Source organism: Panulirus ornatus, chromosome 33 (genome assembly GCF_036320965.1).
Source record: "Panulirus ornatus isolate Po-2019 chromosome 33, ASM3632096v1, whole genome shotgun sequence".
NCBI classification, from domain to species: Eukaryota; Metazoa; Arthropoda; class Malacostraca; order Decapoda; family Palinuridae; genus Panulirus; species Panulirus ornatus.
In genome coordinates this window covers 10,875,752-10,894,719 of record NC_092256.1, presented here as the reverse complement: position 1 = coordinate 10,894,719, position 18,968 = coordinate 10,875,752, and the positions used below count along the sequence as shown (strand labels likewise).

The 18,968-nt window shown below is 40.9% G+C and overlaps 1 protein-coding gene across 1 annotated transcript in view; it reads left to right on the top strand.

Annotated features, from left to right (window-relative positions):
• Window positions 1–18,968, top strand: part of LOC139759455 (solute carrier organic anion transporter family member 4C1-like) — a 74,828-nt gene that overhangs the window by 44,609 nt on the left and 11,251 nt on the right. Inside the window, exon 13 of the mRNA XM_071681602.1 lies at window positions 9,934–9,975. Coding sequence (XP_071537703.1) covers window positions 9,934–9,975 — 42 coding nt within the window. The remainder of the gene's footprint in view (window positions 1–9,933; window positions 9,976–18,968) is intronic.

The following is an 18,968-nucleotide window of genomic DNA, read 5'->3' as shown; positions in this document are numbered from 1 at the left end:
GATTATGTGTTAATTGATAGGCATGTAAAAGAGAGGGTTTTTTTGGGTGGGTTAAAGTGCTGAGGAGGGGCAGCTGGAGGGGAGTTGATCCTGTCTTGTGGAGGCAAAGGTGAAGATTTGTTTTGGGGTTTTCGGAAAAGAAGAGAAAATGTTTTTGGGAGAAAAAGAGTGGTGGAATAAGTGGCTTGGGAAAAAAAAACTTGTGTGAGGGAAAAAACCAGGAGAGATTGAATTCGAATGGCAAAAGGTGAGAACATAGGAAGTAATGGGAAAATGGGGGAGGGAAAAGGGGTGTATTTAGGGAAGCGTAATGGTTGTGCAAAAAAGCAAATGGGAAAAGAGAAAAAGGGGGGAGGTGGCAGATTTTTGAAAGGGTAGTGGGAAAGGTTTTGGATGAAAAAAGGGGATTGTTTGTGAAAAGAGGGAAAAGAGAGGGTTTGGGTGATTTTTTGCAGGGAAGAAAAGCTTCGGAAAAGGTTTCAAAGGAAAAAAAAGGGCAAATGAAGGTTCGGGGGGGAGAGATTATCATTAGGGTTTTAGGGGGAAAACAGAAAGATGTTTTGGGAAGGGGTATATAAAAGTATATAAGACAAAGGAAAAAAATGGGAACATCGGGTTTTAAGGGGGGGTAATGGAGAGATAATTAAAAGTAGCGAGAAAGTGAAAAAGGAGATGGAGTGAATATTTTGGGAAAGGGTTTTTTTGAATATGTTTGGGGGTTTCCCGAGGGGGCAGATTTTAGGGTGTTTTTGGGTTTGGGGGTTTAGTGCAAAATGAGAGGGTTTGGGGGAATGGTTTTTTTTGAGCGAGAAGAGGTAGTGAAAAGCTTTTCGGAAAATGAAAGCCCGGGAAGTGGTTTGCGGCGGGGGTTGTGTTTTCCCTTGGTTGTTTAATTTGTTTATGGATGGGGTGGTTGGGGAGGTGAAAGAAAGAGTTTTAGAGGGGGGCAAGATGCAGTCTGTTGTGGATGAGAGGTTTGGGGGGGGGGGGGGGGGGGGGGGGGGGGGGGGGGGGGGGGGGGGGGGGGAGCAAGGTTATTAAAAGGCCCATAGGGTGAGGGACCAATTTATTGGGGGGTAGTTTGGAATGGAGAAAAACTGGAGGAAATGAAGTGTTTTAAATTCTGGGAGTGGATTAGCAGTGGGAAAAAATGGAAAGGGGGGGTAGTCACGGGTGGGGGAGGGGCGATAAGAATGGTGAAACAAAAAAAAGTTACTCGGAGCAAAAAATGGGTTTTTTTTGAGGGATAGTATTTAACATGTTAATGGTTTGAGGCATGGGCATAGATAGGGTTGGAGGAAAGGGGGGGGATGTGTTTGAAATGAAATGTTTGAGGCATTGTGGTGTTTAGGTGTTTGATTGAGTAAGTAATGAAAGTAAAAGAATGTTGGGGAATAAAAAGAGGTGGTTGAGAGAGAAAGAGGTGTATTGAATGGTTGGGGATGGGAGAGAATGAGTGAGGAAAGATTGAAAGAGGATTAGTGTCAGAAGGGGGGGGAAGAAAGGAGAAGGGGGAAACCAAATTGGAGGGGGGGAAGGAGTGAAAAAGATTTTGAGCGATTGGGGGCCTGAAAAATCAGGAAAGTGAAAGGTGGTGAAAAAGAGTGAATTGGAAATATGGTATACGGGGTCGATTTCGTCATGGATTAACCGGGCATGTAAGCTTGGTTTTAAACCCTGGAAAATTTTTGGGGTTTTATGTGGGAAAAGGGGGCTGGGTTTCGGATTTCACATGGGGCAGCTTTGAGAACTGAGTTGAATTTCTTAGCACTGCCTCGAACGCGTGCGGGGGGATGGGAGTGTCATTTCATGTGTGGCGGGGGGAATGGATGAAGGCAGCATGTATGAATATATACATGTGTATATATGTATATGTCTTTGTATGTATGTATGTATATGTTGAAATGTATAGGTATGTATTTGTGCATGTGTGGGCGTTTATGTATATACATGCGTATGTGTGTGGGTTTGGGCCATTCTTTCGTCTGTTTCCTTGCACTACTTCACTAACATGGGAGACAGCATCAAAGTATAATGAAAAAGTGAATAGAAAAAATAATATCATCTTCAGTGTGGAAGTGGCAACTAGGGCATGACAGGTATTTTATTATGACAGTGTTTGTGGTGTTAGAGAGATGGGTGACGTTTAGACCACAGACAAGCATTAGTTGTACACTCGGCAAAAAGAGTATTGACACATACACAAAACATTATGACACACAGTCCAATAGGTACTGAGAACTTTTTGTCTGACATTCTACACATTGGAAGCCCTGATAAAGGTTGAAAGTTGTCATATTGGTCACTAGTGACTTATCCAGTCAAATATGTAGAGAATGTCTTCAGTCGCACCTGTTATGGCATATCTCCAAATCCACTATGCTGCTGTGTTTTGGTGAATGCCAAGCTGCAGAGCAGTATCACAAATGCTGTATCCCTCATTATGGAGGTCTACAAAAGCTCAGCATGTTGCCTGTGAGGTTTCCATCATGACTGGCATGATCATGACATTGGTGGCCAACAGTGGCTATGTTAAATGAAATCCTATAGTGTGGCATGTTCCATAAGTTTCTGGAGAGTGTATGTTGGAGACTGGTTGGAGGGCAAATGTTTAGTGCTTGTTGGGTCATATGGGTGTGCATATATTTTGTCGTCGTGCTTTTTGGTGGAAGGAGGATCTGTGGGTATAGGATGTTGAAGTATCAAACAAAGGTCAGTTTTTTATTTTCCTTAGGGTTTGGTGGTTGATGGTTGGTTATAGAGTGGTTTGGATTAAGGGAATCCAATACTGCTGCAAAGAAGTGAGTGTCAAGCATACTGTGGTGAAATTGTACTTGAAAAAAAATTTTTCCTTGTTCTGCAAATGCTGAAAGTTTGTGGTTGCTATGTCACTAAAAGTTGTTCTGAGAGTTTTTTATGTATGTTTTGCAGCTTTGTTATATTTGCTTTTCATGAATGTAAGATTTAGTGGATTCTGCCTGCTATTGGTTACACGAAGAGTGAGAATTTATTTTTTGACAGGGCTGTATCATCAGTGAATGGAATGAAGTACAGTGTTGCCAAGAACATTTTCACTTCAAAGGAGTCTTTAATCTTCCAGGTCCTTTGTGGGTTGCAGCCTCAGAGTTGTCAGAGCCCCATAACTTTCTAAAAGGGGAAACAGGAGTCATGCGGGGAATGCTCATCCTCCTCGAAGACTCAGATAGGGTTGTCTAAATGTGTGTGGATGTAACCAAGATGAGAAAAAAAAAGGAGAGATAGGTAGTATGTTTGAGGAAAGGAACCTGAATGTTTTGGCTCTGGGTGAAATGAAGCTCAAGGGTAAAGGGAAAGTGGTTTGGGAATGTCTTGGGAGTAAAGTCAGGGGTTAGTGAGAGGACAAGAGCAAAGGAAGGGGTAGCACTCCTCCTGAAGCAGGAGTGATGGGAATATGTGATAGAAAGCAAGAAAGTAAACTGTAGATTGATATGGGTAAAACTGAAAGTGGATGGAGAGAGAAGGGTGATTATTGGTACCTATATACCTGGTCATGAGAAAATTCATGAGAGGCAAGTGTTTTGGGAACAGCTGAGTGAGTGTGTTAGCAGCTTTGATGCATGAGACTGGGTTATAGTGATGGGTGATTTGAATGCAAAGGTGAGTAATGTGGCAGTTGAGGGTATAATTGGTGTACATGGGGTGTTCAATGTTGGAAATGGTGAACAGCTTGTGGATTCGTATGCTGAAAAAGGACTGGTGATTGGGAATACCTGATTTAAAAAGAGACATATATACAAGTATACATATGTAAGTAGGAGAGATGGCCAGAATGCATTATTGGATTATGTGTTAATTGATAGGCATGTAAAAGAGAGATTTTTGGATGTTAATGTGCTGAGAGGGGCAGCTGGAGGGATGTCTGATCACTGTCTTGTGGAGGCAAAGGTGAAGATTTGTAGGGGTTTTCAGAAAAGAAGAGAAAATGTTAGGGAGAAGAGAGTGGTGAGAATAAGTGAGCTTGGAAAAGAAACTTGTGTGAGGAAATACCAGGAGAGATTGAATTCAGAATGGCAAAAGGTGAGAACATAGGAAGTAATGGGAGTGGGGGAGGAATAGGATGTATTTAGGGAAGCAGTAATGGCTTGTGCAAAAGATGCATATGGAATGAGAAAGGTGGGAGGTGGACAGATTAGAAAGGGTAGTGAATGGTAGGATGAAGAAGTAAGATTGTTAGTGAAAGAGAAGAGAGAGGTGTTTGGGTGATTTTTGCAGGGAAGAAATGCAGATGACTGGGAAAGGTGCAAGAGGCAAAAAAAGAGGGCAAATGAGAGTTCGGGTGAGAGATTATCATTAGATTTTAGGGAAGACAGAAAGATGTTTTGGAAGGAGGTATATAAAGTACATAAGACAAGAGAACAAATGGGAACATCGGTGAAGGGGGATAATGGAGAGATAATAACAAGTAGCGATGAAGTGAGAAGGAGATGGAGTGAATATTTTGAAGGTTTGTTGAATATGTTTGATAACAGAGTGGCAGATATAGGGTGTTTTGGTTGGGGTTGAGTGCAAAGTGAGAGGGTTAGGGAGAATGGTTTGTTGAGCAGAGAAGAGGTAGTGAAAGCTTTGCGGAAGATGAAAGCCGGCAAGGTGGCAGGTTTGGATGGTATTGCAGTAGAATTTATTAAATAAGGGGGTGACTGTTTTGTTGATTGGTTGGTGAGGATATTTGCTGTATGTATGGAGGATTGGTGGAATGCATGCATAGTGCCATTGTACAAAGGCAAAGGGATAAAGGTGAGTGTTCAAATTACAGAGGTATAAAGCTTGTTGAGTATTCCTGGGAAATTATATGGGAGTGTATTGATTGAGAGGGTAAAGGCATGTACAGAGCATCAGATTGGGGAAGAGCAGTGTAGTTTCAGAAGTGGTAGAGGATGTGTGGATCAGATGTTTGCTTTCAAAAATATATGTAAGAAATACTTAGAAAAACAGTTGGATTTGTACGTAGCATTTATGGATCTGGAGAAGGCATATGATAGGGTGGATAGAGATGCTTTATGGAAGGTTTTAAGAGTATATAGTGTGGGAAGTAAGTAGCTAGAAGCAGTGAAATGTTTTTACCAAGGATGTAAGGCATGTGTATGAGTAGGAAGAGAAGAAAGTGAGTAGTTCCCAGTGAATGTCGGTTTGCAGCAGGGGTATGTGCTGTCTCCATGGTTGTTTAATTTGTTTATGGATGGGGTGGTTAGGGAGGTGAATGCAAGAGTTTTGGAGAGAGGGGCAAGATGCAGTCTGTTGTGGATGAGAGGTCTTGGGAAGTGAGTCAGTTGTTGTTTGCTGATGGTACAGCGCTGGTGGCTGATTCAGGTGAGAAACTGCAGAAGTTGGTGACTGAGTTTGGTAAAGTGTGTGAAAGAAGAAAGTTGAGAGTAAATATGAATAAGAGCAAGGTTATTAAGGCCAGTAGGGTTGAGGGACAAGTTGATTGGGAGGTGAGTTTGAATGGAGAAAAACTGGAGGAAGTGAAGTGTTTTAAATATCTGGGAGTGGACTTAGCAGTGGATAGAACCATGGAAGTGGAGGTGAGTCACAGGGTGGGGGAGGGAGCGATGAAGAATGTGTAGAAGGCAAGAACGTTATCTCGGAGAGCAAAAATGGGTATGTTTTGAGGGATAGTAGTTCTAACTATGTTAGATGGTTTTGAGGCATGGGCTATAGATAGGGTTGTGTAGAGAAGGGTGGATGTGTTTGAAATGAAATGTTTGAGGACAGTATGTGGTGTGAGGTTGTTTGATTGAGTAAGTAATGAAAGTAAGAGAGATGTTGGTAATAGAAAGAGTGTGGTTGAGAGAGCAGAAGAGGGTGTATTGAAGTGGTTGGGTCATGTGGAGAGAATGAGTGAGGAAAGATTGACACAGAGGATATATGTGTCAGAGGAGGAGGGAAGAAGGAGAAGCGGGAAACCAAATTGGAGGTAGAGTGATGGAGTGAAAAAGATTTTGAGCGATTGGGGCCTGAACATACAGGAAAGTGAAAGGTGTGCAAGGAATAGAGTGAATTGGAATGATATGGTATACCGGGGTCGATGTGCTGTCAGTGGATTGAACCAGGGCATGTGAAGCGTCTGGTATAAACCATGGAAAGTTTTGTGGGGCCTGGATGTGGAAAGGGAGCTGTGGTTTCAGTGCATTACACATGACAGCTAGAGACTGAGTGTGAACAAATGTGGTCTTTTTGTCTGTTCCTAGAGGGGGGGATGCTTTTTCGTGCGTGGCAGGGTTGCGATAGGAATGGATGAAGGCAGCAAGTATGAATTCGTACATGTGTGTGTGTGTGTATATATATATATATATATCTTTTTCTTCTTTCAAACTATTCGCCATTTCCCGCATTAGCGAGGTAGCGTTAAGAACAGAGGACTGGGCCTTAAGGGAATACCCTCACCTCGCCCAATTCTATGTTCCTTCTTTTGGAAAATTAAAAAAAAAAACGAGAGGGGAGGATTTCCAGCCCCCCGCTCCCTCCCCTTTTAGTCGCCTTCTACGACACGCAGGGAATACGTGGGAAGTATTCTTTCTCCCCTATCCCCAGGGATAAAATATATATATATATATATATATATATATATATGTGGAAGGTATTAAGAATATATGGTGTGGGAGGCAAGTTGTTAGAAGCAGTGAAAAGTTTTTATCGAGGATGTAAGGCATGTGTACGTGTAGGAAGAGAGGAAAGTGATTGGTTCTCAGTGAATGTAGGTTTGCGGCAGGGGTGTGTGATGTCTCCATGGTTGTTTAATTTGTTTATGGATGGGGTTGTAAGGGAGGTAAATGCAAGAGTCCTGGAAAGAGGGGCAAGTATGAAGTCTGTTGGGGATGAGAGAGCTTGGGAAGTGAGTCAGTTGTTGTTCGCTGATGATACAGCGCTGGTGGCTGATTCATGTGAGAAACTGCAGAAGCTGGTGACTGAGTTTGGTAAAGTGTGTGGAAGAAGAAAGTTGAGAGTAAATGTGAATAAGAGCAAGGTTATTAGGTACAGTAGGGGTGAGGGTCAAGTCAATTGGGAGGTGAGTTTGAATGGAGAAAAACTGGAGGAAGTAAAGTGTTTTAGATATCTGGGAGTGGATCTGTCAGCGGATGGAACCATGGAAGCGGAAGTGGATCATAGGGTGGGGGAGGGGGCGAAAATTTTGGGAGCCTTGAAAAATGTGTGGAAGTCGAGAACACTATCTCGGAAAGCAAAAATGGGTATGTTTGAGGGAATAGTGGTTCCAACAATGTTGTATGGTTGCGAGGCGTGGGCTATGGATAGAGATGTGCGCAGGAGGATGGATGTGCTGGAAATGAGATGTTTGAGGACAATGTGTGGTGTGAGGTGGTTTGATCGAGTAAGTAACGTAAGGGTAAGAGAGATGTGTGGAAATAAAAAGAGCGTGGTTGAGAGAGCAGAAGAGGGTGTTTTGAAATGGTTTGGGCACATGGAGAGAATGAGTGAGGAGAGATTGACCAAGAGGATATATGTGTCGGAGGTGGAGGGAACGAGGAGAAGAGGGAGACCAAATTGGAGGTGGAAAGATGGAGTGAAAAAGATTTTGTGTGATCGGGGCCTGAACATGCAGGAGGGTGAAAGGAGGGCAAGAAATAGAGTGAATTGGAGTCATGTGGTATACAGGGGTTGACGTGCTGTCAGTGGATTGAAGCAAGGCATGTGAAGCGTCTGGGGTAAACCATGGAAAGCTGTGTAGGTATGTATATTTGCGTGTGTGGACGTGTGTATGTACATGTGTATGGGGGGGGGTTGGGCCATTTCTTTCGTCTGTTTCCTTGCGCTACCTCGCAAACGCGGGAGACAGCGACAAAGTATAAAAAAAAAAAAAAAAAAAAAAAGTTTGTTGAGTATTCCTGGTAAATTATATGGGAGGGTATTGATTGAAAGGGTGAAGGCATGTACAGAGCATCAGATTGGGGAAGAGCAGTGTGGTTTCAGAAGTGGTAGAGGATGTGTGGATCAGGTGTTTGCTTTGAAGAATGTATGTGAGAAATACTTAGAAAAGCAAATGGATTTGTATGTAGCATTTATGGATCTGGAGAAGGCATATGATAGAGTTGATAGAGATGCTCTGTGGAAGGTATTAAGAATATATGGTGTGGGAGGCAAGTTGTTAGAAGCAGTGAAAAGTTTTTATCGAGGATGTAAGGCATGTGTACGTGTAGGAAGAGAGGAAAGTGATTGGTTCTCAGTGAATGTAGGTTTGCGGCAGGGGTGTGTGATGTCTCCATGGTTGTTTAATTTGTTTATGGATGGGGTTGTTAGGGAGGTAAATGCAAGAGTCTTGGAAAGAGGGGCAAGTATGAAGTCTGTTGGGGATGAGAGAGCTTGGGAAGTGAGTCAGTTGTTGTTCGCTGATGATACAGCGCTGGTGGCGGATTCATGTGAGAAACTGCAGAAGCTGGTGACGGAGTTTGGTAAAGTGTGTGGAAGAAGAAAGTTAAGAGTAAATGTGAATAAGAGCAAGGTTATTAGGTACAGTAGGGTTGAGGGTCAAGTCAATTGGGAGGTGAGTTTGAATGGTGAAAAACTGGAGGAAGTGAAGTGTTTTAGATATCTGGGAGTGGATCTGTCAGCGGATGGAACCATGGAAGCGGAAGTGGATCATAGGGTGGGGGAGGGGGCGAAAATTTTGGGAGCCTTGAAAAATGTGTGGAAGTCGAGAACATTATCCCGGAAAGCAAAAATGGGTATGTTTGAAGGAATAGTAGTTCCAACAATGTTGTATGGTTGCGAGGCGTGGGCTATGGATAGAGTTGTGCGCAGGAGGATGGATGTGCTGGAAATGAGATGTTTGAGGACAATGTGTGGTGTGAGGTGGTTTGATCGAGTAAGTAACGTAAGGGTAAGAGAGATGTGTGGAAATAAAAAGAGCGTGGTTGAGAGAGCAGAAGAGGGTGTTTTAAAATGGTTTGGGCACATGGAGAGAATGAGTGAGGAAAGATTGACCAAGAGGATATATGTGTCGGAGGTGGAGGGAACGAGGAGAAGAGGGAGACCAAATTGGAGGTGGAAAGATGGAGTGAAAAAGATTTTGTGTGATCGGGGCCTGAACATGCAGGAGGGTGAAAGGAGGGCAAGGAATAGAGTGAATTGGAGCGATGTGGTATACAGGGGTTGACGTGCTGTCAGTGGATTGAATCAAGGCATGTGAAGCGTCCGGGGTAAACCATGGAAAGCTGTGTAGGTATGTATATTTGTGTGTGTGGACGTGTGTATGTACATGTGTATGGGGGGGGGTTGGGCCATTTCTTTCGTCTGTTTCCTTGCGCTACCTCGCAAACACGGGAGACAGCGACAAAGTAAAAAAAAAAAAAAAAAATATATATATATATATATATATATATATATATATATATATTTATGAAAATGAATAAACATATATTTTTTTCATTTATTATACTTTGTCGCTGTCTCCCGCGTTTGCGAGGTAGCACAAGGAAACAGACAAAAGAATGGCCCAACACATACACATGTACATACATACACGTCCACACACACACAGACATATACATATATACACATGTACATAATTCATACTGTCTGCCTTTATTCATTCCTGTCGCCACCCCGCCACACATGAAATAACAACACCCTCCCCCACATGTGCGCAAGGTAGCGCTAGGAAAAGACACAAAGGCCACATTCGTTCACACTGTCTCTAGCTGTTATATATAATGCACCGAAACCTGTGTATGTATATATATATATCTGTATACGGTAAAATGTATATGTGCTTGTGTGGGTGTTTATGTATATATATGTGTATGTGGGTGTGTTGGGCCATTCCTTGTCTGTTTCCTTGCACTATCTCGCTAACGCTGGAGATGGAAGTTAAGTATAGTATAAAAACAGAAAATAAAAAATTTTCATGAGTGTAATTTAAGCTCTCTTTTCACTTTTCAGTTTTATGAAAACTGCACCTGCTCTTCACTGCTGGATTCCATGGTAATTTCTTATTTCTCACTACTGGAGTGAGGCTTATGGACACAGAGAGAAAGAGCACTTGCCCATAGGAGGTGTAAACACCGTTGATGAATAGGGTATATCCATTAGATTTCACCCTCTTTGACCATTGTTTGCTTGTCATGCCGGCTATTTTTTGTTCTTAAAGACCCAGTAACTGTACAGCAACCCACCAAGGCCAATGGCATGTTTTGCAGGTGTCACCTCCTCGCCATCAAACCACACCACACAGTTGTTTACACTTTTCCAGTGTAGTCCAGCATTTGTTGATTCCTGTTTTCACCAGCCTAAGGTATTTTCATTTCTGCCCTTAAGAGATGTTGGATCTGCAGAATATTCTTTTGATTGTGTGTTGTGATGTAAGTATGAAGTATTTTCATTTATTTTTCAGGCATCATGGGCTGGCTAGGCTGATGAGATGTTCAGGAGTTCATCATTCTGGTACAGCAGACTACAATACTGTGCCTATTTTACATCTTTTTATTCTTGTTTTAATGTAAGTTTATGGTTATAGGGTAATTTTTCTTGAATGTTTAACTTTCAAAAGTTTACGTAGATAGGTTCTTGGGGTTTTTACATTTTGGTGGTGGCCATACATTCTGTTATGGTTGACTGATTATCATCCTGTAGTTACTTATTGTGGGAGATACCATGATTGCATGGGTGATTTTCCTCGGTAAGGCTCACATTTGTTTTGTAGTGATGCTGATATGTGAGATTAACTCAATATTGGCTCACTCATTGTTGTACAAAGGGCATGCCTTGAATCTTTTGCTAAAGCGATGCTGTAAAACAGGGTCTTCAGATGTTACAGCATAAAGTAGTATGGTCTGAATGATACTTCTTTAATTAGAAATGTTTGCATTGCTGTTTCTTGGTTTTATTGATTTCCCAACTTATCGTCCTGTCAGCTGACCCTAAGGCTTCAGGTTCAGGTACCTCTACTAGTGTGTCAATGATACATCAGAGGAACCAAGTCAGAGGTCTACCATGAAGGAATCCTTGTGATTTGTCAGGAGACTGTTTCACATGGAACATCAGTAAGCTTTGATTGTGTATGATATGCAAAATAATTGTTGATCAGTTGTATTAGATCCTTGGATAAGTTGGCCCTGAATGAAATCTCAACAAGGCTTTTGTTGTATACAATTTGCAAAACCTTAGCACTTATTCATGGCCTGATGCAGTATTCATTGGAAAAGTTGCTATAGAACCTTAGTTTCCATTCTAAACTTAGCAGTAGATAATGTTTATGAGTCTGGAACCTTAGCTTTTGCTTTTGCTAGACCACTGTGGAAACTTGGTTGTGGAGATCCATTCAGAATCCAAATGGAACCTCATTATTCATTCTTACTCATTGGTAGCTGATGTTGAAGTCCTGACTGAAACAGTCATGGATTTCATTGTGGTGAAAGTGCAACCTAACCTTAACTAAGAAGCTTCAGAAAATCCCATAGGGATGCAAATGGAATCATTGTTAATGCTCTTAACTCAGTGGTATCTTGAGTTGATTTGGCCAGGCTGCATTGCAATCTCACCCAAGAAGCTGTGGAAGTCCCTTCAGAGCCCAAACTGAACCTTGGCTAAATTGGGACTTCAGCTTTTGTTTTAGATTGGCAGTAGTGGAACTACAGTAAAAAAGCTTTGGAACTTTCTTATGGATCCTTGTATTTTGTAGGAGTTCATAAGTTTCCAAGTACCAGTAGAACTCAAATGAAAACTTTAGTTTCTTTTTAGGTCTTAGGTTTGAGAGAGCCTAGGAATAAATCACCCATCCCCTTTAAGTCACTTAGGAAAACTTGGAACTTATAAAGAATCTTGGAATTATAAGTCCCTTAGGTACCTGGTGCTTTGGAAGCATAAAGTTGTCTAGTATTAGTCAAGGGGAATTTTCACCCATTAATTCTGACTTAAGAGTTGAGTTAGAATACCCTTTAGTCCATGTGTCATTTTTAGTACAAGTAGTATAAGAAAGGTCTGAAGCTCATTAACCATTGTTATTACTGTTAGCATTGTTAACCCCTTTAAGTGCTGTCCATGTTTATATACATTTTACTGGAGAAGTATAGTACATAAGTATACATCCTTAAATTTTCTGCATATATATGAATAGGCTGGTGCTAACAGCATATACCATATAGATGCCATATATTATGCAAAGTTGTAATCAGCCCATGCAAAAATCATGAAGCTTCTCATTTATCCATACATTATCATGACAGGAAGAGGTCTTACGCATGGTATTGGAAAGTTGCACACGTGCATATATGATCTTAAATTTTCCAACCATTTTTGAATATGCCTGTGTTTTATAGAGGCTTTTATATGTACCACATTTCACCATACCTTTAGCCTGCAGAAAATTCCTGAAGCCTCTCATTTACCCATAGAAAATTATGATGGGAAGACACCTCCAGAGCCAGCGCAGTGCTCAGGGGAAACAAATAACTAGCCTTCCCCTTTTAAAGAGGGGCTCAGTGAATTTCATAACAGCACTTTTTTCATGTTCTTTTAACTTTTTAAAGAATTATTAAAAGAAAGGTCCTAAATCAGGACAGCAACAGGCTCATAATCAAAGCAAAATGCAAGTGGACTCTTAATGTAATCAAGAGGAAGTGAGGATGAGGATTTTCACTTTACCTGTAAGATAGGATGATGTAGGATTTGAAAAGAGAAACAAGACCTCATGCCTGAGTCCCCTGAAATACTGAACGCCCCACCACCACCATCACATGTGCACACACACACACACACACACACACACACACACACACACACACACACACACACATATGCATGCACACACCCACCACCACCGTGATGCACTTCAAGCAGACCCCACCTGGCTGATTTGAAGTGTAGATAGATTTTATGGGCCTTGGATAGTGATGACAGCCAGTTATTTAACTGGACATATCATGAGGAGACTGATTTTGAATATGATAGAGGAAGACTTGATCTCTAAGCATAGCATAAGAAACTGAGTGTGGAGGATGACAGCTGAGTACATGCTGGGTTTAGAAATGGTACTGGCACACCAAAATTTAAATGCGTAGCATTATGTCATTATGTCAAAGATGAAATATCTGTGATGCACTGGGTTTAGATGGCTGTGGTTGCTGAAATGGCTTATAAGGTTTTTTTAGTATTTCATATTTTTCTAATTTTGCCTGTCCTGAAGAGGCATTTTGTAACCCTGGCCAGTTCTTAAAAGGTTAATTGCCAGCAGGTTATTTTGCCTAAGTATAGAATGTTTGATATGCATGACCCTCTGTATCTGCAGTGTTTTTAATAGCTTCCTCTAGTATGATCTTGCACGTTACATTACTGTCATGAAACAGGAGTTTTCTGTGACTATTCATTATCTTTAATTTTAGATAGGACCTTTGCATACTTTTATCTTTTTATGAGATCTATAGCACTGTATAGGCCTTTCTACCATTTAGCTAGCCTGGTGACAGCTGATATGCGAGGTTCAACTTTTCCTCTTCCATCGTTAGAGATGTTGTGATTCACCCTGGCCAAGGTTTCACTCTGGTAAGACTTGAGGCTTGATATATGTCTGGATGTAGTTGGAGTGTTATAGTTGACAAGCTTCACTCATACTGTACCTCCCATGGTAGTTGTGTTTTTATTGAGTGTCTTTGCTCATGAGGAGTGATCTGTTTGCTAGAAGCTGTTGGCAGTTCCCAAGTCAGCAGCAAGTACACTGTTTGAGCACCATATCTAATTATATCAAGGTTTTTCCTTGTATTAGATGCAGCTGAACTCATAAGATTAAGATAACTTCGTAGTGGAGGCTCCTGTTCCTTCCCAGTTGTCTCTTCTAACTAATCCAGAGGAGAAAGTGGCCTTCTTAAGTGTAGCTACAGTAAAACTATTCCTTCTTTGGACCAAGGTTGGTTTAACTGTTGCCTTAGAACATGTTAGGGAATGGTTACTCAGTAGTAAGTTTGGTTGTTAAGCCCCAGATTTCTTTTCTGCTGTATAAGATCTTGGGAATGGATTGTGAGGTTTACAGTTTGGATGCATTCGGTCCTTTACTCAGTATTTGTTTGGGTGCTTCTTTAGGGGTGCAAAGATAAGAATGTGACTGGTTGTCTTGAGGAGCTGAATAGTATAAACCACTTTTCATGAAATGCTGGATTGCTGTGATGTTTCTGTTAATGAAATGGATTCCTGGACACAACTTCATATTGCTTAGAAAGAGAAGCAACCATGGAATAGTCACTTTTTTCTTTCTGATATACCAGCAACTCTGAACCTAAATTCATCCTCAACTTTTATGTGGCCCATTGATAAATGGTAACCCCACGAAAAATCCAATATATCTGTCCAAGTCTTCAGCAAGTTCATGTGGTTCCCAAATCCATGAGTTTCTGTAGATCTTTCTTATTTATGTACCATCTCAGAGCTTTATATAACTTGTGATATATCACTTACTACATCACTTTCTCTTACTGGAAAGAATATGATCATTCACTTGTCTCTGTTTTGGCTAGTAACCGCTAAATCTTGTTTTCTGCTGCAGAACCGAATTTTCTCCACAGACACATAATTGGTAATGAGATGTCGCTCTTTGAGCTACGAGGAATTCTGTTGCTTCTGAATAAGCTACTGGTAGTCTTGTGAAATGTAAAGTGAAGCAACCTCTTTGAGGGTATCAAAAGATCTTGAGTCATGTGAGCTTTGGTTTTGAAACAAACCAAGATTTTCCCACACTCAATATACAACCTGCTTCCTGGAAGACATCCCTGACAATGACTTTGCCTAGAAATTTTTCATTCAACTTGTCTGTAATCAGAAGTACTTACTCTTTTAGAGACATTATTATTGTTAAAAATGGCTGGTTAACTTGATAAAAAACTGTGGCTCAGAACTTAGTCAGAAAGGCATTGCTCCAAATTACCATATATCCTTGCTCACTCGGAGAGTAACTAATGAGTATTGTAGACACTGTGCAGTATGGCCACTTTGCTTTTTTCTTTATCTACATCTATCTATATCTATGGCATATGTTCCTTTTTGGGACTTTTTCAAGTTAGAGGGCAAGTCTAGTGCAGTGTTTACATAGGCTTCTGCCTATTGTTCCTACGTACTACTTCCTAATGCTTCAGCCTAATGTTCCTACATGTTTAAACTCCTTACCTCAGTTAGGTTTCCTTTCCAACCCTAAAATGTTCACATTTTTCAGGTTCAGTTAGAATTTATTTAAACTTACAACTTTAAAGATATTCATATGACAGTGGAAAAGAAATTATTTCAGAAGTATACTACTTTCACTTTGATGATGTGTGCAAGTTTTATAACTTCAACAGAATGCGCTAAAAAGCATGGTAGAAAGGCTTAATTTTCCAGTGAGTTGCCAGTATGCATGTTTTACTGTTTATTTTACCCACATTGAAAAACTGGCAACTGATTATCATTGTTTTATTTTATATTATGATATAGTTCTTTAGTAACTGAGTTAGAAATTAGGAGCCCACATTGAAAAACTGGCAACTGATTATCATTGTTTTATTTTATATTATGATATAGTCCTTTAGTAACTGAGTTAGTGGTTAGGAGCCCACATCAACTGAAGTGCCATAGGAGAACAGGAGCCACAAACTTTTCTAGCTTCTGTTCAAATATTCAGCCTATAGAGGTCTCTCCACTAGGCAGGAATGGGCAGAAAATGTTCTCCTCAGTGCCCCAACATCCACCATTATATAAGTGATTAGCCAATGACCTGCAGGTCATGCATATGTGGTAACCTCATGAAAAATATGTAGGTTGTTGGATGACCTAGAAGCAAGTGCTGAGAGTGAATTTTATTGTATGTATCAGTAGTTGAAGAAAGCGAAAAATAACAAAGGAAGTTTGAAGAAAAACTATGCTCAAAGACTGCTTTTAGCAAGATTTCATAAGGAGAGAGAGGTGAGCATGGGAGATCAGCCATTACATCCCTACTACCCTCATTTTCAGCCCTTGTTTTCTAGTTAGAAATTATTTAACAGCTCTTCCTAATTTTTCTTTATGTAATCTGGGGATGATAAATGAATTTGATAACAGGTGACAGTAAAGAGTTTAGAGTATATCCAGAGAAAGAAACGCCTCTGGTATCCCCACATCTACCAACCATTCTCCTTCATCTCGCTGATTTTTTTGGGTAGAGTAATAATTCTAGATATGTTCATGTCATTCACATCTAACACTGTACCTAGGCAAGATGTAAGAGAAGAGTGTGATACCATGTCCAGGAGATGGAAACAATATCTCCAGTATTCTTCCCCACACATGCCAGCCAGAGTGAAAGAAGGGCATGACATGATTATTGTTTCCCGTAGTAGGAAATGAGCTTCAGGAATCTTTGTGAAAAGGACTTTGGAGTGGACATCATTCCTCACCTTGTCACTAGACTCTCATATTAGAAGGACATTTAAGGAAATAAAATGTCCTGTGACAAATATCACTGCTCTTCCCCAATCTGATGATCTGTACATGCCTTTACCCTCTCAATCAATACCCTCCCATATGATTTCCCTGGAATACTCAACAAACTTATATCTCTGTAATTTGAATACTCACCTTTATCCCCTTCCCCTTTGTACAGTAGTACTATGCATGCATTCTGCCAATCCTCAGGCACTTCACCATGAACCTTACATACGTTGAATATCCTTACAAACCAGTCAACAACACAGGCACCCCCTTTTTTCATAAATTCCACTGCAATACCATCCAAACCTGCTGCCTTGCTGGCTTTCATCTGCAAAGCTTTCACTGCCTCTTCTCTGTTTACCAAACCATTCTCCCTGACCCTCTCACTTGGCACACCACCTCCACCAAAACACCCTATATCTGCCATTCTATCATCAAACACATTCAACAAACCTTCAAAATACTCACTCTATCTACCTCTCACTTCACCACTGCTTGTTATTACCTCCCCATTAGCCCCCTTTACTGATGTTCCCATTTGTTCTCTTGTCTTACGCACTATTTACCACCTTCCAAAACATCTTTTAATTCTCCCTAAAATTTAATGATACTCTCTCACCCCAACTCTCTTTTGCCCCCTTTTTCACCTCTTGCACCTTTCTCTTGACCTCCTGCCTCTTTCTTTTATACATCTCCCAGTTATTCGCACTACTTCCCTGCAAAAATCATCCAAACACCTTTCTCTTCTCTTTCACTAACAGTCTTACTTCTTCATCCCACCACTCACTACCCTTTCTAATCTGCCCACCTCCCACCGTTCTCATGCCACAAGCATCTTTTGCACAAGCCATCACTGCTTCCCTAAATACAGCCCATTCCTACCCCACTCCCCTTACATCATCTGCTCTTACATACACATATTCGTACTTGCTTGCCTTCATCCATCCCTGGCAGTACCCCATCCCACAGGAAACAGCATTTGCTACCTCCTGCTACAGCAAGGTAGCGCCAGGAAAACATACAAAAAAGGCCTCTTTTTTTTTCCTTACTGTGCCCTTTGTGAAAGGGGTTTATTTTTGAGAAAGGGCCATATGACTTACAATTCTGACAACTCCCTTCCTTATTCTTCACCGTATTAAAGGTCCGTCTGCCATACTTCTGAAAGTTTTAGAATTCTGAAAGCAATGTGAAAAACTTCCAAAATTATAAAAATGCATGAAGCCAACCCCTGACCCTTACTGAGTTTCTTTGAAGTAGTTTGGTTTGATTCCTGAGCTTAATACTGTTTTTTCTGAAAAACCTCTAAACTGCACCCACCACCCCAAAGGTGCCTCTTCTGTACTAAAAGTACTTAACCCTTTACAGCATTCCTTGAATCCTTTGAAGAATACTGTCGTACTCACTTGTTTTAGAGTGAATTTGAGATGGTATTTTGGCCTGCTTCTTAACTTTTTTTCCCCCCTATCCTAATCCTATAGACACCTAATGTCACATGAAAAATTGTTTTTGATCTGTGCAGGCATAGGTTTCCTCACATTTATTGCCTATTGGATTGCTTCAATAGGGGAAATAGATGTATAGAAAGACAGTGATTGCAAAAGTTCCAATTGTTCTGTCTTCACAAGAGAAGCAACTTTCTCTTTACTGCAACTGAAAGAGATGAGGAATTTGAACTGGAAGTTGCCCTCTTTCTGTGAGTTAATTACATCTTCAAAGAAGCATCATATCAGCTTATTAACAGTCACTTTGTCACCATTCTGCCATAGCTTCCCCAACTTAACACTACCAGCTGTCTAGCCTACCTCCCACCGTATCATCCCTTTAGGCAGTAGATTAATTTGAAGTTGCCAGACAGCTACATAACTCCCACAAGATTTACTAAGAATGCAGTCAAACACCTTGCTATCTCATTAGGTCTCATCCCCATCATGGTTATTTAGGCTCCCAAGTTTTTCAATGTCACTTTGCACAATACATCAAGTTAGAAGGGACATGTCAGTATTATCATAAGATCATCTATCTATCTTCTTTACATTCTTTGCAGACTCAAAATTCTTGGACTCCTTGCACATAAATTCAATGACATCTCCATAACTTTCATTTTTTGCAAAATAAGCCATCCCTCCACCAGATCATCCTGCTTTTCCACTACATAAGGAAGTCACTCAGAAAAGGTGTAGAAAGATATGTGTAAGATCATCCTTGGTCCCTCCAACATAACCTATCAAAAGGTACTCACCACTGGTCCTCCAGACTCCAGCTATCACCAGGAGCTCACATAACAGTTCAAGGAGCTACTGCATTGCTCTCTCCACCTTAATTTCTTGTGACATAAGGCATTTCTACTTATAAAGGAAACATGCCTTCCAATCAATTTCGTGTGATATAAGGCCTTTCTGCTTACCAGTAAATCATGCCTTCCAGTCTAAATGGAAGCAGGAAGGGGGAACCCATACAAGTTCCTTGCACCCTTCTTTCCTCCCTCACGTCCCTCTGTTTAACCTAGCTCCTCCCTTGAGGAAGTGCTCTTTCTGTCATGCTCACAGGGCCTT